This window comes from Hemicordylus capensis, chromosome 6 (genome assembly GCF_027244095.1).
Source record: "Hemicordylus capensis ecotype Gifberg chromosome 6, rHemCap1.1.pri, whole genome shotgun sequence".
Lineage (NCBI taxonomy): Eukaryota > Metazoa > Chordata > Lepidosauria > Squamata > Cordylidae > Hemicordylus > Hemicordylus capensis.
In genome coordinates this window covers 42,758,165-42,774,767 of record NC_069662.1, presented here as the reverse complement: position 1 = coordinate 42,774,767, position 16,603 = coordinate 42,758,165, and the positions used below count along the sequence as shown (strand labels likewise).

Genomic DNA, 16,603 nt, shown 5'->3' with positions numbered 1-16,603 from the left:
CTGTATCTGTGCAGGGATCTGCACCTGTGTACACTACACAATTGTTGTACGAGTGTTGAAAATAAGATGTGAATGTGTGTGCCATGGAGGGAGGGAAATGGGGGTTGTGACTGCTGACTCCCTTCCCAATCTCCATGCAGTCAGCTAAAGGTCTGCACTTGTATAGACTCTGCACACACGACTGGGGACCAATCTGCTTTTTGCACAGTTCCTCACTGTGTGGATAGAGCCAGCATGACACACCTTGATTTTTAGATTTTGAGCCCCTTTGAACCTTTTTTTTTTTTTGCTATGCAAATTGCTTTGAGAACTTTCTTGTTGAAAAGCATAATATGAAATAATAATATCAGCAGCTTGTACAAGATAAACCCTAAAGAGAGACCATAATCAGGCCCAACCAAAAACATGTGCACCCCTGATGATTCATACAGCCCTCAGCCCATGGCAGCAACACTTTTCCAACAGGCCACAGAGAAGTGGCTGTCTACGGCCTATCAGGGCTTAGCATGGTAAGAGCTCCATTCCACACATCACTGTCATGGCCACATCTGGACACCACAGCACAAAGAAGGACATTAACAAAGATTCAGAAGTGGGCCACAAGGATGGCCCGGGGGTTTAGAAGGGGAACCTATGAGGATCGACTGCAGAGACCAGTAGCTTCAACCTATGCATCCTTACTAAGCAAAGAGGTACCTTTTAAAAGTCGTGATTCTCTTTGTTGAGCAGGGGGAAAGCAACTGGCCCTATCCATCCCCAGCACAGCATCTTTCCAGTGGCTGTTGCTGGTGTCTATCTTATGTTTTCTTCTTTAGATTGTGAGACTTTTGGGGACAGGGGGCCTTTTTATTTATTTATTTATTTATTTATTTATTTAGATCTATGTGAACCTCTTTGGGCACTTTTGTTGAAAAGTGGTATATAAATATTCGTCGTATTTATATTTGTATTTGGAAGTAAGTGTCATTGTGTTCAGTTAGGCTTACTCCCAATTACGTGTACATAGGATTGCAGCCCAAGTATTGTTTAGCTCAGGGCTGCACAACTGTGGCCTTCCAACTATTTATGAACTACAACTCCTATCATCCCCAGCCACAAAGGCCAATAATCAGGGATAATAGGAGTTGTAGTTCAACATCTGCAGAAAAGCCACAGTTGTGCAGCCCTGCTTTAGCCTAACGCAGGCAGCACAGTGCATGTGGTCCACTAAGCCAAGGATCCCACCTGGAAAGTGGTCCAGGAGACATTCAATAAGTTTCACATTTTTGCTTCCTACCTGGGACTGCAACAACTGGATGGTTCTCGAGCACCTGGCTGGCCAGTATCCCTGCTGGTGGGCTCTGTTTGGTTTGTGGAGGTCAACAAGTTCTGTAAGTCTGGAGGCAGGGTTCTATGTAAAGTTTTTAAAGTCTTTGCGAATGGAGAACAGGTGTTTGCTTTATCCAGTGAAAAATGATTAAGAAGCCATGGCTTCAAACTACAAGGAGGCAGAGTTAGGCTGAACTTTGGGAAGAACTTCCTAAGTATAAGAGCAATTCAACAATGAAATAAGCTTCCAAGAAAGGTTGTGGAACTTCCTTCTATTCAAAAATCGGTTGGGGTCATTTTAGGCATACAGTACCCCATCTCGGGGAAGAAGCTTAGACTAGAGGTGAAATGAATTTGGGGGAAATAAATTCTCCACACAAATTATCCTAATTCAAACTCGCTTCCAAAAAGCCATATATATGTCGATATGTTCTATTGGTAAATGGGGTTTGTCTGCATTGCATGCAGAAGGTGGCCCCAGGTTAAATCACTGGCATCTCCAACTAGGGCTGGAAAATATTCTTGCCTGAAACCTTGGAGAGTTGCTGTTAAACGGTATAGGCAATACTGAACTAGATGGGCAAATGGTCTGACTTGGTATAAGGCAACTTCCTATGCAAGTGGATCTCCAAGCACACAAATTAGGCATCAAGTGGAGCAAGGAAGGTTCTCTGCAAATGACAGATGCCCTCACCCACACAAAAGATAGTGTGTGTGTGGTCCCAATTCTCCCCAGAACCCTAAATCTAAGATCCCATAGCTAACACATCAACACTGCCTGCAGCTGGCTGGGGAGAGCTTTGCTTATCACCAAGTAATTCCTTGCATAAATTGTTGAGTGCTGATTTATGGGTGGTGTGGACATACCTTAGGAAAAGGCCTTGGGCTCCTCCTGAGTGCACTCCCCCCCTCCAATCTTTTGGGGAGTGGGCACTGGCTGAGCATTCTTAGCTAACATCGGTCCTCAAAGCAGTCATCAGAGACTGTCTGTTTGGGTTGAACAGCCTGACCTTCTTCTAAGCCCCCACAATTGGTTTTTAGCCTGGCATTCAGCTGAAAATGCTCAGCATACCTCCCGGAAGCCCCACACCCCAACACTACCCGATCTCTTAAAGGTACAGGAGCAAGGAAGGAGCAAAATCACACCTTCCTACTGCCCTGCCCTTTCAGAATACTTAGGGAGACCAGAAATAGAAGGGGAGCACTGAAGGATGGAGCACCTTTCCCTCCCATTGTGTCATTTTGTTCTCCACCACTTGTGTACTTTTCTATGTAGTTTTCAACATCCATATATATAATTCTCCAAGGTGTACCCGTGGCTAATCCCATTCATGGCAGCTCTCGCGAGAGTTTGTGAGCAGAAGCACCATTGTGATTGGGCACTGGGGATTCCATATGCAGACAGGGAGGAGCCTGTGGCACCATGATGATTGGGCAGTGGGGTTTCCATATGCAGATAGGGAGCAGGAGCCTATGAGAGCAGAAGCACCATGGTGATTGGGCACTGGGGATTCCATATGGAGATAGGGAGGAGCCTGTGGCACAATGATGATTGGGCAGTGGGGATTCCATATGCAGATAGGGAGGAGGAAACTGTGATGATTAAAGTCAGTTGAAATGCAACTGTAACTGGCTGGAAGATGTTCTTGACTGAAGAGGAGAGGAGAGGAATCTTTATATATAAAAGGATAGTGGGAATAGCCAGGTCTGCAAAGAGAGGGGTTGTGAGGGAGGAAAGAGCCCCTTCAGGAGAAGGAGGCTGCCACTGTGTGAATTAGATGAGGAAACAGGATGAACAATATCTGCTAACTTAGGAAGGCGGAGAGAGAAAGAGAGCAAAAGAAGGGAGGGGAAGAAAGAAAGAAGGATGGATGAAGGATGGGCTCGAGCCTGTCAGTGGCCTGAAGGGAATGAGCAGCCATGGCGGTGCCTATTGGCATCAAGGAAGGGCCCAGTCAACCACTGCTGTTGTTTGGGGCCACCAAGGCCATTGGCAGAGGGAGGCAGGCAGGCAGGCAGGCAAGGGATGGGCCAGGGCCTGTCAGCGGCCTGAGGGGAATGAGCAGCCATGGCAGTGGCAGCAACAAGGAAGGACCTGATCAACCATTGCTGCTGCTGCTCCTGTGGGGAGAAGCAGTAGCAGGACTCAGGTGAGGATGGGGAGGTATCTGGGGCTGCAGCTTGGCCAATAGGTGCCAGCAACACTGCAGACACAACCAAGAGCAGTGAGAGGAATGTAAAGGGATGGAGGAGTGACCAAGAGGGGTGAGGGGGATGGAAGCAACTGAATGGAGGAGGAGGAGGAGGAGGAGGAGGAGTGTGGCTCAGGTGAGGGTGGGTAGATCTCTGAGCTGAGGGGGCTGTAGCAGGGGGTGAGGGGAGAAATCAAGTACTAGCACACAGATGCTCTGTGCAAGTTAAGCTAATTCATAATTATTGAATGATACAGAGACCTCAGGGGAGAAATGTACCTTGGCACTGTTGCCTTAAAAATGACTTTTGACAAGATTTTAAGTATCCCACCAAGCCAAATTCAAAAGTGAAATTAAATTATTGGCTCCTGGTGGATATTAATCGCAAAATTCTTGAAAAATGTATCAGTACCCAGAGTCCTAATTGTTGTGGAGAAAGGAAGCAGAGAGATCTATAAGGAGAGAGTGGCACAATATACTATGAATAAACTCACTTCACAGCAGGGAAATGACTTGACTAGCAAGCCAGAAGTTGCTGGTTCGAATCCCCGCTGGTATGTTTCTCAGACTATGGTTTGTTTCCGCTGGTATGTTCTGATGGTATGTTTCCCAGACTATGTTTCCCAGACTATGGGAAACACCTATATCAGGCAGCAGCAATATAGGAAGGTGCTGAAAGGCATAATCTCATACTGTGCGAGAGATGGCAATGGAAAACCCCTCCTGTTTACCATAGCCCTCCACAGGGCTCTGTGGTCACCAGGAGTCGACACTGACTCGACAGCACACTTTACCTTTACTTCTTGCTCAAGACTACTGTTTAAAATACGGTGGTTTTCCTTACATTTAGGAATGGAATAAAATCTGATAAAAATAGAAGGTTGATGGGATTCTGGAAGAGGTTGCAATACCTGACACATAGGAGAGCAGAAGGGATACTTCTCAGGTGGCAAACATAAAGCACCATTTGTAAGGGTGGCATCTTTTGTCCACGATTACCCTCCCAGGCCCTAATTTCACAGGTTCCGTCTCCTGTAACAGCTGGGAAGGTGGGTAGGAAGTACTATAAGATGGTGTCAGCAGGTTTCCCAAAGCCATAGGAACATAGGAAGCTGCAATATACTGAGTCAGACCATTGGTCTATCTAGCTCAGTATTGTCTACACAGACTGGCAGCAGCCTCTCCAAGGTGGCAGGCAGGAGTCTCTCTCAGCCCTATCTTGGAGAAGCAATGGAGGGAACTTGGAACCTTCTGCTCTTCCCAGAGCAGCTCCATCCCCTGAGGGGAATATCTTACAGTGCTCACACATCAAGTCTCCCATTCATATGTAACCAGGGCAGATCCTGCTTAGCTAAGGGGAGAAGTCATGCTTGCGACCACAAGACCAGCTCTCCTCTCCTCAGAGGTTCCCAGCCTTGAATACCCAGATGCTGTTGAACTACAATTCCCATCACCCCTTTGGCCATTGTGGCTGATGGGAGTTGTACCCTAACAGCATCTGAGGAGCCAAGGTTGGAAGCCCTTCTCAAGATGGCAACCAACCTCCTTAGAAAGCCTGCACGCCAAGTAAATGAACATCACCATTTTGGAAATTATTCCCCATTGCAACAGGAAAAGGAAGAAACCAGGTGGAGTGTGTTAGAGCTGAGATGCAGGCATTTGCTGAGCAAGCACTGGGAGTCACAAATCCAGAGTCAAACACACCGAAAACCAAGGGAAATCCCAGCCTGAATAGGAGCATGCCAAGTTGTAGTACCCATTGCTTACCACATGGGGCAGTAATATACCAATGCAAGGGAGCCAAGTCCTTGGGGATGGGCCATGTGGTAGAATACCTGCTTTGCATGCAGAGGGTCTCAGGTTCAATGGTACAATTAGGGTTGCACAGCTATGCCCCCTGCCTCAGATAAAGGGGGTGTGGCTTAGTGTCTACCGTCAGATGCAGCGGGTGGGGCCAGGATACGCTGTGGTGAGCTGGACCCGGGCCGCTGCTGGCCTCCCTCCACCCCGGGGGCAATATGAATGGCCACAACCCTGTCACAATGCATTAAAACACACACCGAAAAACGCTGTACTTGCAGTTTCAAGCCACTGCCACATACCTTCACACTTTGCAACACTAACCGGTGCAAAGCTCATAATCCGGAAAACACCCTGCTGAAGAATTCTCCAGCCCACCACCCCCACCAAGGTAAATCCTCACAAGAGCGGTGGACTTACCTTGGCGGTAGTGGCAGCAGCTTAGAGAGTTTCCTGTGACTGCCATTTCCCCCCACCAGGGTCTCAGGGGTTGGCCATGGGCCCCTTGGTGGCCCTAAGGCCTCAGCCAGTGCCTGAGCTGGCTAACACTTGATGACATCCCTGAGGATGCAGAGGGAGAGGGTTGCTGCCATGGTGCTTCCGGCCCTTTCCAGGTGCTACACTGATACTGCTAAAGGCACCAGTAGATTGTCTGGATTATAAAGTGGCAAGCCCTGGTCTACGCATGCAGCACAATGAGCGGTAGACTGTACTGTTTCAGACTGTGGATTGCTCAGGGACTGAATTTTATTTTAAATTGTATCTTTAATTGCTTATTTTTATTGTACAGTGCCTTGAGTTCCAGTTCTTGGAAGAAAGGTGTTTTATAAATCAAATAAATAAATAAATAGAGGGAAACACATTTGTGAATGCTGCCTTAGGATTCAATAAAAACAACAACAACCCAAACACCTCCTCACAAATAGAAAACTAATATAGTAGACAAAAGGCTGGGATGGAATTCTTCTCCCAAATGTGTTAGTTTTTTACTTGCAGGGCTTTTTGTTTTACATACAAGAGCTTTCAAAATGCAGTACCCCAGAAGTATTACCCATACTTTATCCTTCAAGTAATACAAAGCTGGTTCTTGTGAGTGTTAATTGGGTAGGACTAGCATTCTACCCAACTTCAGGAGCTGTGTGCACTCCCGATTTTTAATTGTGTGCAAGTAAAAACCTAGGTAGGAGAAGGGAGAAGTGATCGTGTGGGAGCGTCACATTGGGTAGGATGGCTTTTCCTCCTACCTCATTAAACAGCTGGCTACAGGTGCTGAGTAGGATGGTGCCATCCTACCGCATGCAACGCTCTCACACGACCCCTTCCCCCTCCTTCTACCTAGATTTTTACTCGCACATGATCCAAAATCAGGAGCACACACAGCTCCCACAGCTGGGTAGGACACTTGTCCTACCCAATTAATGCTCGTAAGAACCAGCCTACAGTCTATTCTACCACCTACTGCATGTGTGGACACAACCTAAGGCAGGGATGGAGGAAGAGAGAGTGTGTGGCAGCTTTCCTTTTTCATATCAGCAAAAAAATAAAAATAAAAATAAATCTAAGACCAGCCCTGGCTAAAACTTTCTGGTTCCTAGTCTGAATTTATTAATGGCTAGATGTTGATGGCCCATCAGTTCCATAGGATTGTGCTTTCGGCCATATCTCTCTCTGTCTGCATGTGTGTGTGTGTGTGTCTCTCTCTCTCTCTCTGTTTCTGTCTCACCCCCTGAACAAACGGATAGTTCCTTCTGTTCAAATCTAATCCTTCTGCTTTAGGATTCCCTGGCTTTCCCCCTGAGTCACAATGTTCAGACTGTGTGTTTCATGGTGTCCTATATCTGATAAGTCCATCCTCCCCCTATGTTGACCGATGGCTGCTTGCCTGGGTACATAAATCATCAACAAAGAGGCAGGGCTTCCATGCAGTCACCCGCCATGCCCTCTCAGGCCGCTTGAGATCTGTCTGTTCCAGAGTTCAGGCAAACACATAAGCCTGATTCTATCCAGACACAAACACACTCTAGTTTGTCTGTGATCATATAATATATGTCCACACGTGCTAGTTACTTATGTCTCCATTTCATCTCCATGGAAATATTGAGGCTGGGCCTTCGATCCCTGATCCCGTACATAACACCTGCAAATTTAGTGGAGCTTAATTTCTAAAATATGAGGTGCTGGGGCTCAAATCTGTTTAAATGTCATATTCTCAGCCTGATGGGAATCCTAATCCTCCCAGTGTAGGGAAGCAACTATAGTTACGCAGTGGGGAGGAAAATGCAATTTTCACAAGCTTAGCATTCATTATTTCATATCTTGCATTGGAAAAAGCTTCTGAGGCCAAGCTGCAAGGAGACTAGGCACAAATTAATCATTTGAATTGGATCCACTGATGCAAAGAATGACATTTTTGGGCAGGGGTGACCAACTTGAGGCTCTCCAGCTGTTGCTGGACTACAACTGCCATCATTCCCAATTGCAGTTGGGGTGATGGGAGCTGTAGTCCAAGACACTGAAGAGCATCAAGTTGGCAACCCCTGTTCTTGGGGATGAGATGAAGTGTGAGGAGAGGGTGGCAAAGATGCTAGCCAAGCTAGAAGTGGATAATTACCACCTTTTAAAAAGCAGGGTTATTTGCAGCGGGAAATGACTTGACTAGCAAGCCAGAGATGACTTGACTAGTAAGCTGGTTCGAATCCCCGCTGGTATGTATCCCAGACTATGGGAAACACCTATATCAGGCAGCAGTGATATAGGAAGATGCTGAAAGGCATAATCTCATATTGCATGGGAGGAGGCAATGGTAAACCCCTCCTGTATTCTCCCAAAGACAACCACAGGGCTCTGTGGGCGCCAGGAGGCGACACCGACTCGACAGCATACTTTACCTTTACTTTATTTTGCCTTTAAGAGCTGCATGACAGGCTGAGATACAACAGGGGAAAGGTTTTTTTCATCACTGCATTTCCATGCCAGGAAAAGCTGCAGCTAGAGTCGTAGATTTGAATGCAGCCTTAGGGAAATCCCTCTCTCTCAGCCCAAACTTAGGGCAAAATAATACATTCTTTGAAATCAAGAGGGAAAGCCAGGGCCAGCTCCAGTTTCAGGGGGCCTTTGTCAAGTTGCCCTACATGGGCCCCCTCATACCTGAGAAGGCCCCAAGAGAGTTACTCACTGCCACCACATGAAGGCTGTGAGCAGCAAGGTGGTCTTGGGGATCAGCAGTGGGCCCTTCTAAAGTCTTAGATCAAGGGTTGGCAGCCTTTCAGAAGTGGTGTGCCTTCCCAGCTGCAGGTTGGGGACTTGAGGCGCATCCCCTTCTGGGGCCCATATGTGCAAGGCTGGAGAAAATGGTCATGGTGGCTGCTGCTCCCACCACAGGAGGAGGAAGAAGGGCCCCAGTTCTTTGCTGCTGCCTCCTGCCTCTTCTTCCTCCACCATTGCCTCCTCCCATTTTCTTCATCTCCGCTGCCCTGCCCCATACACCATCCCCTTCCAGCTGCTGACAGGAAGCAGGGAGGGAGGATAGAGCGGGGCAGGGGCTCAATGCTATCAGGGAGGTGCTCCTATCAGAAAGTTAGAGCACACCGGCAGCAAAGGCGAAATGATTTTGAGTGGCACTCACATTGCTAGTCCAATTTGGACTAGCAGCACTCCAAATCATTTTGTGTGCCATTTTTGGCATGCATGCCATAGGTGCTAACCCCTGTCTTAGTCCCGCCAACTATCCATTGATACTGACTCCCATGCCAGCCCTTCCCTAGAATATACCATTTGAGTCTGCAGCTGGGGAAAATCACATATTTGGAAGTTTCCCAAATTAAACATCTTCTTGCAGATACAAAAAGGTCATCTCTGGAATAAGAGTTTGGCCTGGTCCTCTCACCGACATGCTGTTTTGCTATATGCACAGGGCTTTTGTTTTCCTAATAAAAGCACTCAAACATGCAGCCACCCCCTACATACAACCTGAAGTGGTATGCTGTTTTTGCTTGACTCTGCTGAATGTATGAACTGTTCACAGGCCAGGACTGTTCTGAAGTTTAATGCTACTCTGAGCTCCCTGCAGGAAGTGAAGGGTACAAGTGATCATCACTGACATATTATTATTACTATTTCTTGTTTACACAGTCAGACAGGTGTTATTGACTGGTTTGTCAATCCAGACATAGAGTCCTTCCCAAGGACCTGGGATGGCTGAATTTTATCATCAATACTGTTGGATATTATAGATATCGTCGCAGAATATAGGCTGTTCCCAGTAAAGCTGCTTTTTGTAATTGGCTGATGGTGATTTCTGTGGCCCCTACGGTGTTGAGGTGCTCTTCAAGGTCTTTTGGAACTGCACCCAGGGCGCCAATTACCACTGGGATTATTTTGGTCTTTTTCTGCCACAGCCTTTCAATTTCAATTTGTAGATCTTTGTATTTGGTGATTTTTTTCTATTTCTTTTTCTTCTATTCTGCTATCCCCTGGTATTGCTATGTCGATTATTTTAACTTGTTTTTCTTTCTTCTCGACTACAGTTATATCTGGTGTATTGTGTGGCAGATGTTTTATTATTATTATTATTATTATTAGAATTAATATTATATGACTGGCTGAGAGTTATTTGCACATGGCTTTATGCTTCAGGGTAAATGTTGAGTGAAGCCACTTCGAACTACACTCACAGCATGGAGGGAATCAGCCCCTCCCCTCTGCTCTCAGGTTTTGTTCTGAAATAAGTTCACCTGGCAGGTGTCTGTGTTTTCCTTCTAGCCAATTGCAGGATGTGGGGTGGGGAGAGCTTCCTAAAGAGCGATATCTGCATTTCTAATGAGAGCATCCCTCTTATCATGGTAATGGTTCTACGTCAGTGCCTCTCCCTATTTGCTCCAGCATTTTCAGAAAAAGTAGCTTAGAACCAGCATTTTAAAAATCTGGAAATACATTGAGATAAGCTAGAATTTGCATCACAAAGCCCAGTTTGTGTGTGGAGTGGGTCCAAGGATCTCGAAGGGACTTTGGGGTAAGTTTGGCTGGTGTGTGAACGCACATACTCTCCTCTGAAGGAGATTCGGGGTAAAAGCCCTGTGTGTAAAGCCTCCTGGCATGCAGATTTCAGGATAGTGGAAGCCCTGCCAGAAAAGAGTGACAATCCTAGTTAGAGGGATGGGAAGTAACTTTCATCTGCCATGCAAAAAAAAAAAAAAGGTCATATTAACAGCTTATATTAAATAATGCATTTTGCTTCTCTGCAGCCCAGGAGAAGGTGAGAAAGCCCAGTAATGTTCTGCTTGAGTGACACGTTCCAGTATTCAGCACTGGAGATGGATCTGCCTCTATGATCCATGTTTGAAAGCTGAAGTTTGACAAATTGGATATGACTTAATTTTTAAATAATGTATGCCCAGTTATCACAGCCTATGAAGAACATGGTTGCTGATGTTTCATTGGGCAGGACAGGAATTTGGCATGGGAAATGCAGTGTTCAGTTTGATGTTGGCTGCCTCACCAGGTTCCCCTCAGTTGTTCTGAGTGCCAGGACTCAGGCCTTGTACCAGTGAGCAGCCACAGGTAGGCTCCATACTTCTGGGACTTGGGTTGAGAATGTCCAAGTAGACCAGAGTGCTATCACCTCTCATTTTAGAAGGCAAGCCTGGGGGAAGAATGGTATATGGCAGCAGGGGGGGAGACAGTACCGTAATACAAGATTTAAAATTGTGACATTTCCAAGAAGAGGTATTTTTAAAACAGAAACATTATTTCTGGGTGGTTTTTTGTTTTTTTAAGTGACACTGGCAGCTGATGTGTCCCCCACCCAACCCCTAGTGATAGTTCTAGAAACACTGCCTACCTGGCCCTTAAGAACATAGGAACATAGGAAGCTGCCATATACTGAGAGACCACTGGTCTATCTAGCTCAGTATTGTCTACACAGACTGGCAGCAGCTTCTCCAAGGGTGCAGGCAGGAATCTCTCTCAGCCCTATCTTGGAGAAGCCAGGGAGGGAAGATGGAACTTTCTGCTCTTCCCAGAGCATCTCCATTCCCTGAGGGGAATATCTTCCAGTGCTTATACATCTAGTCTCCCATTCATATGTAACCAGGGCATATGTAACTGCATATGTAACTGCTTAGCTAAGGGGACAATGCATGCATGCTACCACAAGACCAGTTCTCCTCTCCTTACAACATTGCCCACTCACGGCTCCCCTTAGGGGTACAGATTCCCTGCTAAGCATTTGAGGAACTTCCCCCTTATTTTACTAAACTCCCCCACCAAACCTAATAACCCATACCTTTGCCCAAAAAGTGTCTTTCTTCTCTCCCCCCCCCCGCAAAAATTAAGTAAGGAATTGCTCCTCACGCTTTCCCTCTGTCCTGATTCCCCTTGCCTCAGGGTTAATTTTTCAAAATCACTATCACCCATATTAGACTTGTGTGATTTGGGGGTGGGGGGTGGGGTGGGGAGAGAAACATCTTTCACTACAGGTTCTTTAACGGGGCATGAGGTAACTTAAGGAAGTTCTCATATATTTAGAGAATATGTTAATCATAAGAGGGTAAAAGCTTCTGAACTTTAACATAACTGTTTTTAATGGTTTTATATTTTTTTAATGGTTAATGTTTTAAAGGTTTCAGAAGCTAACAATTAATAGACACTTGGCACAAAACCTAGAGACATTTCTGTGCATTATGAGGAAACTACTGATGTTCTGTTTGTTTCCTTGAAGCCTCATTCAGTGCGCAGTGCCAGCACGAGGGTCGTGGGCCCCTCAGGCCTTTAGAGGCTTCCTTAGCAGCAGAGAAACAGGGCAGCCAAATTGACGGCCATATTTTTGACATATCATTTAATGCAGAGACTATTGCATCCTTGGATATGGAGGTGGGGGCATTACATTATCAGTAAAGGAAGAGAGTGACTGCCAGTTTGGCTGGCAAAAGGCACTGAGCTTCTGCCTCTAAGGTAAGTCCCAAAGATTTACAGGAGATGCATCTTGGCATTAGTGGCAGTAGCCTGGAGTGTTTCCTGTGACAGGAAACACTCCTGTCACAGGAGCAAAAATCCTGTGATTTTTTTCACCAGGAACTAAGGGGTTAGCCCTGGCCCTCCATCAGTGACCAAGCTGGCCTGCCCCGATGCTGGCCCTGTCAGTGGGATGGCTGGCTTTAGCCCTGAAGAGAGAAAATGAGATCTAAGCCCTATACAGACATTATATTGTATATGCACACAAGTACATGTTTTTGTGTGAATGACTGTACCTGCTTCAAAATTAAAGGTAAAGGTAAAAGTAAAGTATGCCATTGAGTCCGTGTCGACTCCTGGCAACCACAGAGCCCTGTGGTTTTCTTTGGTAGAATACAGGAGGGGTTCACCATTGCCATCTGCTGCGCAGTATGAGATGATGCCTTTCAGCATCTTCCTATATTACTGCTGATATAGGTGTTTCCCATAGTCTGGGAAACATACCAGTGGGGATTCGAACCAGCAGCCTCTGGCTTGGTTGTCAAGCCATTTCCCTGCTGAACTATTAGATGGTGCTTCAAAATTAGCCCGATGGTATTTGGAAAAACTACAGGAGCTGAAGGTGCATGGTAGATGACTAGAGCACAAGTGGAGGAAGACTCAACCTGAATCTGACAGATCACAACACAGAGCATATTTGAAGATCTATGCTCTGGCAGTGTGAGCAGCAAATAAACAGTCTTTTTCTGCCCACATTGCTTCCACAAATTCACATCCAGTGGGGTTGTCTAGGGTTGTGAGGGGACTAGTATGTGACCCTTTCCGCTTGAATTTGAACTTAGAACCATTATCACTCACTGTGACATCTTCAATTACTTTTTTGCTGATAAAATTCCTTGTATTCAGGTTCGGGCTGAACTGGACTCCATAGTTACTGCAGAGTCTACTGTGGAGGTGTCCAGCAACTCCTCTTATAGGATTAGTATGGATCACTTTCAGTTCGTAACTCCTGAGGATGTGGACAAATTGCTTCGGACTGTACATCCTACAACCTGTTTTTTTTTACCCTTGCCCAACTTGGCTTATTTCATCTGGTAATCATATTATCAGAGAGGGTCTGGTAAATATAAATGCTTCTCTGAGGTAGGGCAGGATGCCCCCGTGTCTGAAGGAGGCCATTAGACCTGATTTGAAGAAACCTGCATTAGATCCCTCAGAGTTAACTAATTACAGACCGGTTTCCAGCTTCCCATGGTTAGGCAAGGTGATTGAGTGGATGCTGGCTTCTCAGCTCCAGGAAGTGTCAGATGATACAGATTATCTCTAGACCCATTTCAAACTGGCTTTCGGGCAGACTATGGGCTTGAGACAGCCTTGGTCATCCTGATGGATGATCTCCAATTGGCTATTGACAGAAGGATTGTGCCTCTGCGGATCTTTTTGGATCTCTCGGTGGCTTTCAATACCATCGACCACGGTATCCTCCTGGGTCGCCTGAGGGAGGTGGGATTGGGTGGCACTGTATTACAGTGGTTCCATTCCTACCTCTCTATTAGATTCCAGATGGTGCTGCTTGGAGACTGGTGGTATTGCTTGGAGATGGTGTTGTTTGGAGATAACACCCTGCTGCACCCAACCTCCTGATGATCTCTACCAGTGGTGTCATGTAGATGTTAAAGAGTAATCGGAGATAGTATGGAGATTTGTGGAACTCCATACTTTCGTTCTCGCTTTGCAGAAATTGTTTTGGTTTTTTTTAATAGTTGATGTGTTTTAAATTGTGTACACAGCCTAGAGATACACATATCAGGCATTATATTAATATGATAAATAAATAAATAACAGTACAAGCCACCTCAAATACAGCATACAGATAGGAAGTGTATTGCTCTATGTGCTCTGAACATAATGGCTGACATGATGAGGAAAAAGTAGTGCCATCAAAATTAAAAGGACCAGTTAGGCAGTGAACAGCTGTACATGCATGCAGTTCTGTACACATGTTGACTATAATGTGTGAACAGGGCTCTAATCTCATTGTGATCTGGGAAACCCCTGGTTTGCATCTCACAACAGCCATTCACTCAGGACCAAAGTACACAAAAATTAAATGCATAGTTTGGTCTTGTGTATTCATTTGTTTTTAAAGTTAAGTAGTTATGGAGGGAGGTGATCAGGTAAGGGGTATTCTGTGTTTTCCTGTTGTGCCATAGTTCCAACAAAAATCATGCCCCTGAAGACCCGGGAGAGAAGTTTCTATTGCTGCCAATTGAAACTTCCCTCTTGGGGCTATGAACAGTTTCAGGGGCAGACGTTAATCCCTACTCCCTGTGTTTCATAGTCCTAATCTTAAGTGCCCCCCCCCGTGGTTCCCATGGTTACTATATACCTGAAAAAAACCAAACACACAGGGCTACGCTATGCATGTATATTAAGGTAGTTTGGTTCTCATTAGATGTTCATTAGCAAGCCATTATTTTCTCATTCATGTCTTAATCAGTAAGGCTGAGTAATGTAAAATGAGGGCAAGACATTCGCCTTTTTTTTAGTTGAGATTCTTAGAGAATGCAGATGCTACAAGTGAAGGAATTAGGCCTGAACATCCTCTTTTGTGTTACAGATTTCTGCATTGAATATGTATTTGCTTGCTTACTCCCTATGTTCTGTGTTTAAAAACTGTGCAGGGGTCAAAAGTTCACAGCTCCTGTTCTACAGTTTGGTTTGGGAGGGAGAAGCATTGAGAGTTTGATTAGACTGGATCTGTTTTAAAATAATGGAGGGAACTTGAGTTGTTTTAATTGGTTTGTTTAGAAAAATTGGAGGGGGGAAGAGAATAAAAGGAGGCATGGCTGCAACAGAAAGTTAGTTTGAAATTGTTCAAGGAATGCATGTTCCAGTTGGTGTGGAGGCCGGAGTCTTGGAGAATCGGGAGAAATGAGCTGAGAAGAACTGCTGAAATTAGAGCTGAGAAATCACTGGGAGAGTTGAGCTGAAACTCTGAAGAACTGGATCACTCTGAAAGCAGTTGAAGGATTGGTCTGGAATTGAACCACCAGAACTGGATAGAAGGAGTAAGACCTGAGGCTGAGAAAGCTAGGCTTGCTGCAGAAGCTGACTAGAGGTGATTAGAGGAAGACTCCTGGTAAGAACTCTGAGTTAGGGCACAGTCTTAGATGCAGGTTAGTTTGGATATGGTGGTTTTTTGGTATTTTATTTGTTCCTTATGCTCATTTGGCTGTGTTTCTTTGTACTAAAATTAAAAAAAAACACCCAAAATCCTACTGTTTAGAATGGAACTGTTTTAAAGTGAAATTTCTCTTTTTTTGAATTTAACAAATTGTAGCTGTCTGCTTTCCCCACCCCATGCTTAGAAGCCTTTCCACCCTACCTAGCTTTGAAGGAAACAAAGGTTTGGAAGGCTGTTTTAGTAGAGGCAGCCAGAATAAATGCAAAAGTCTACTTGGTGGCAATGGTGCAGCTTAAGATCACAGGACGGGTTGAGACCAGGCAGTGATACTACATAAGAGCTGGGGCAAATGTTATGGTTTAAAATATATTCTACTTGTTTTTGCATGCGTAAATTGAAGGTTGTAGAGTCACGTAGAAGATGGCAGCAGCTACTACTACGATTTAAAAGTGTACACTTTGCAATGTTGACATTAATGGAAGTAGCTGCTGGAATCTTCCATGTGTCCTGTATCAAACATTACACTACTCATGTGAGTGAGCCACTTATTTATGCATATCAGTCAGCTATGGTGAAGTCTGCAATGGTTCTAAACCAGGTTCTACAAAAGGCCAAGTTTTGGAAAGGCTTTGCTTCTATCCCCAATACTAATGCTTAACCCTTTGTGATCTATTCCAGAGGGGTTGTGAGGATAGATGTTAAAATCCAAAATGTCGATATAAACCAGTGCGCAAATGGACAAGGATGGTTTGCAAACACACATCAGTGTGACCTCAACAGCACACAGGTAAGGAGAATCCTTGGAGCTGTACTCCCCTTTCCAGTAACCTAACAATGTTTGATTGGCTAGGGAGATTCTCTGTTTCAGCGCTCATCCTCTAGAATGATCTCCTCAGAAAGGTTTGCTTTCCATATCTCCTAAGATCCCTTCTAACTTCAACTTATAAGCAGCATGTCAGATGCTGTACATACCGTATTTACCCAAAAGGAAGAGGACTCTGTTTAAGGCGATTTCCCAATTTCTAACATCAAATAACTTGGTGGGAAAACCTAGTCTTGAATTCAGGTAAATATGGTAATACTGAAATAGCACAATCCTCAGCAAATGGCCAGTGCCCAAGCATAATTTATTTGGGTGCAGTACAAACTTTTGACATGTCCTGTC

At 45.2% G+C, this 16,603-nt stretch overlaps 1 protein-coding gene across 2 annotated transcripts in view; it reads left to right on the top strand.

Annotated features, from left to right (window-relative positions):
• GPR179 (G protein-coupled receptor 179) overlaps positions 1-16,603 on the top strand; it is an 80,620-nt gene that overhangs the window by 14,238 nt on the left and 49,779 nt on the right. For both annotated transcript variants that reach the window (XM_053260309.1, XM_053260310.1), the window contains one exon: positions 16,117-16,225. In XM_053260309.1, coding sequence (XP_053116284.1) covers positions 16,117-16,225 — 109 coding nt within the window. The remainder of the gene's footprint in view (positions 1-16,116; positions 16,226-16,603) is intronic.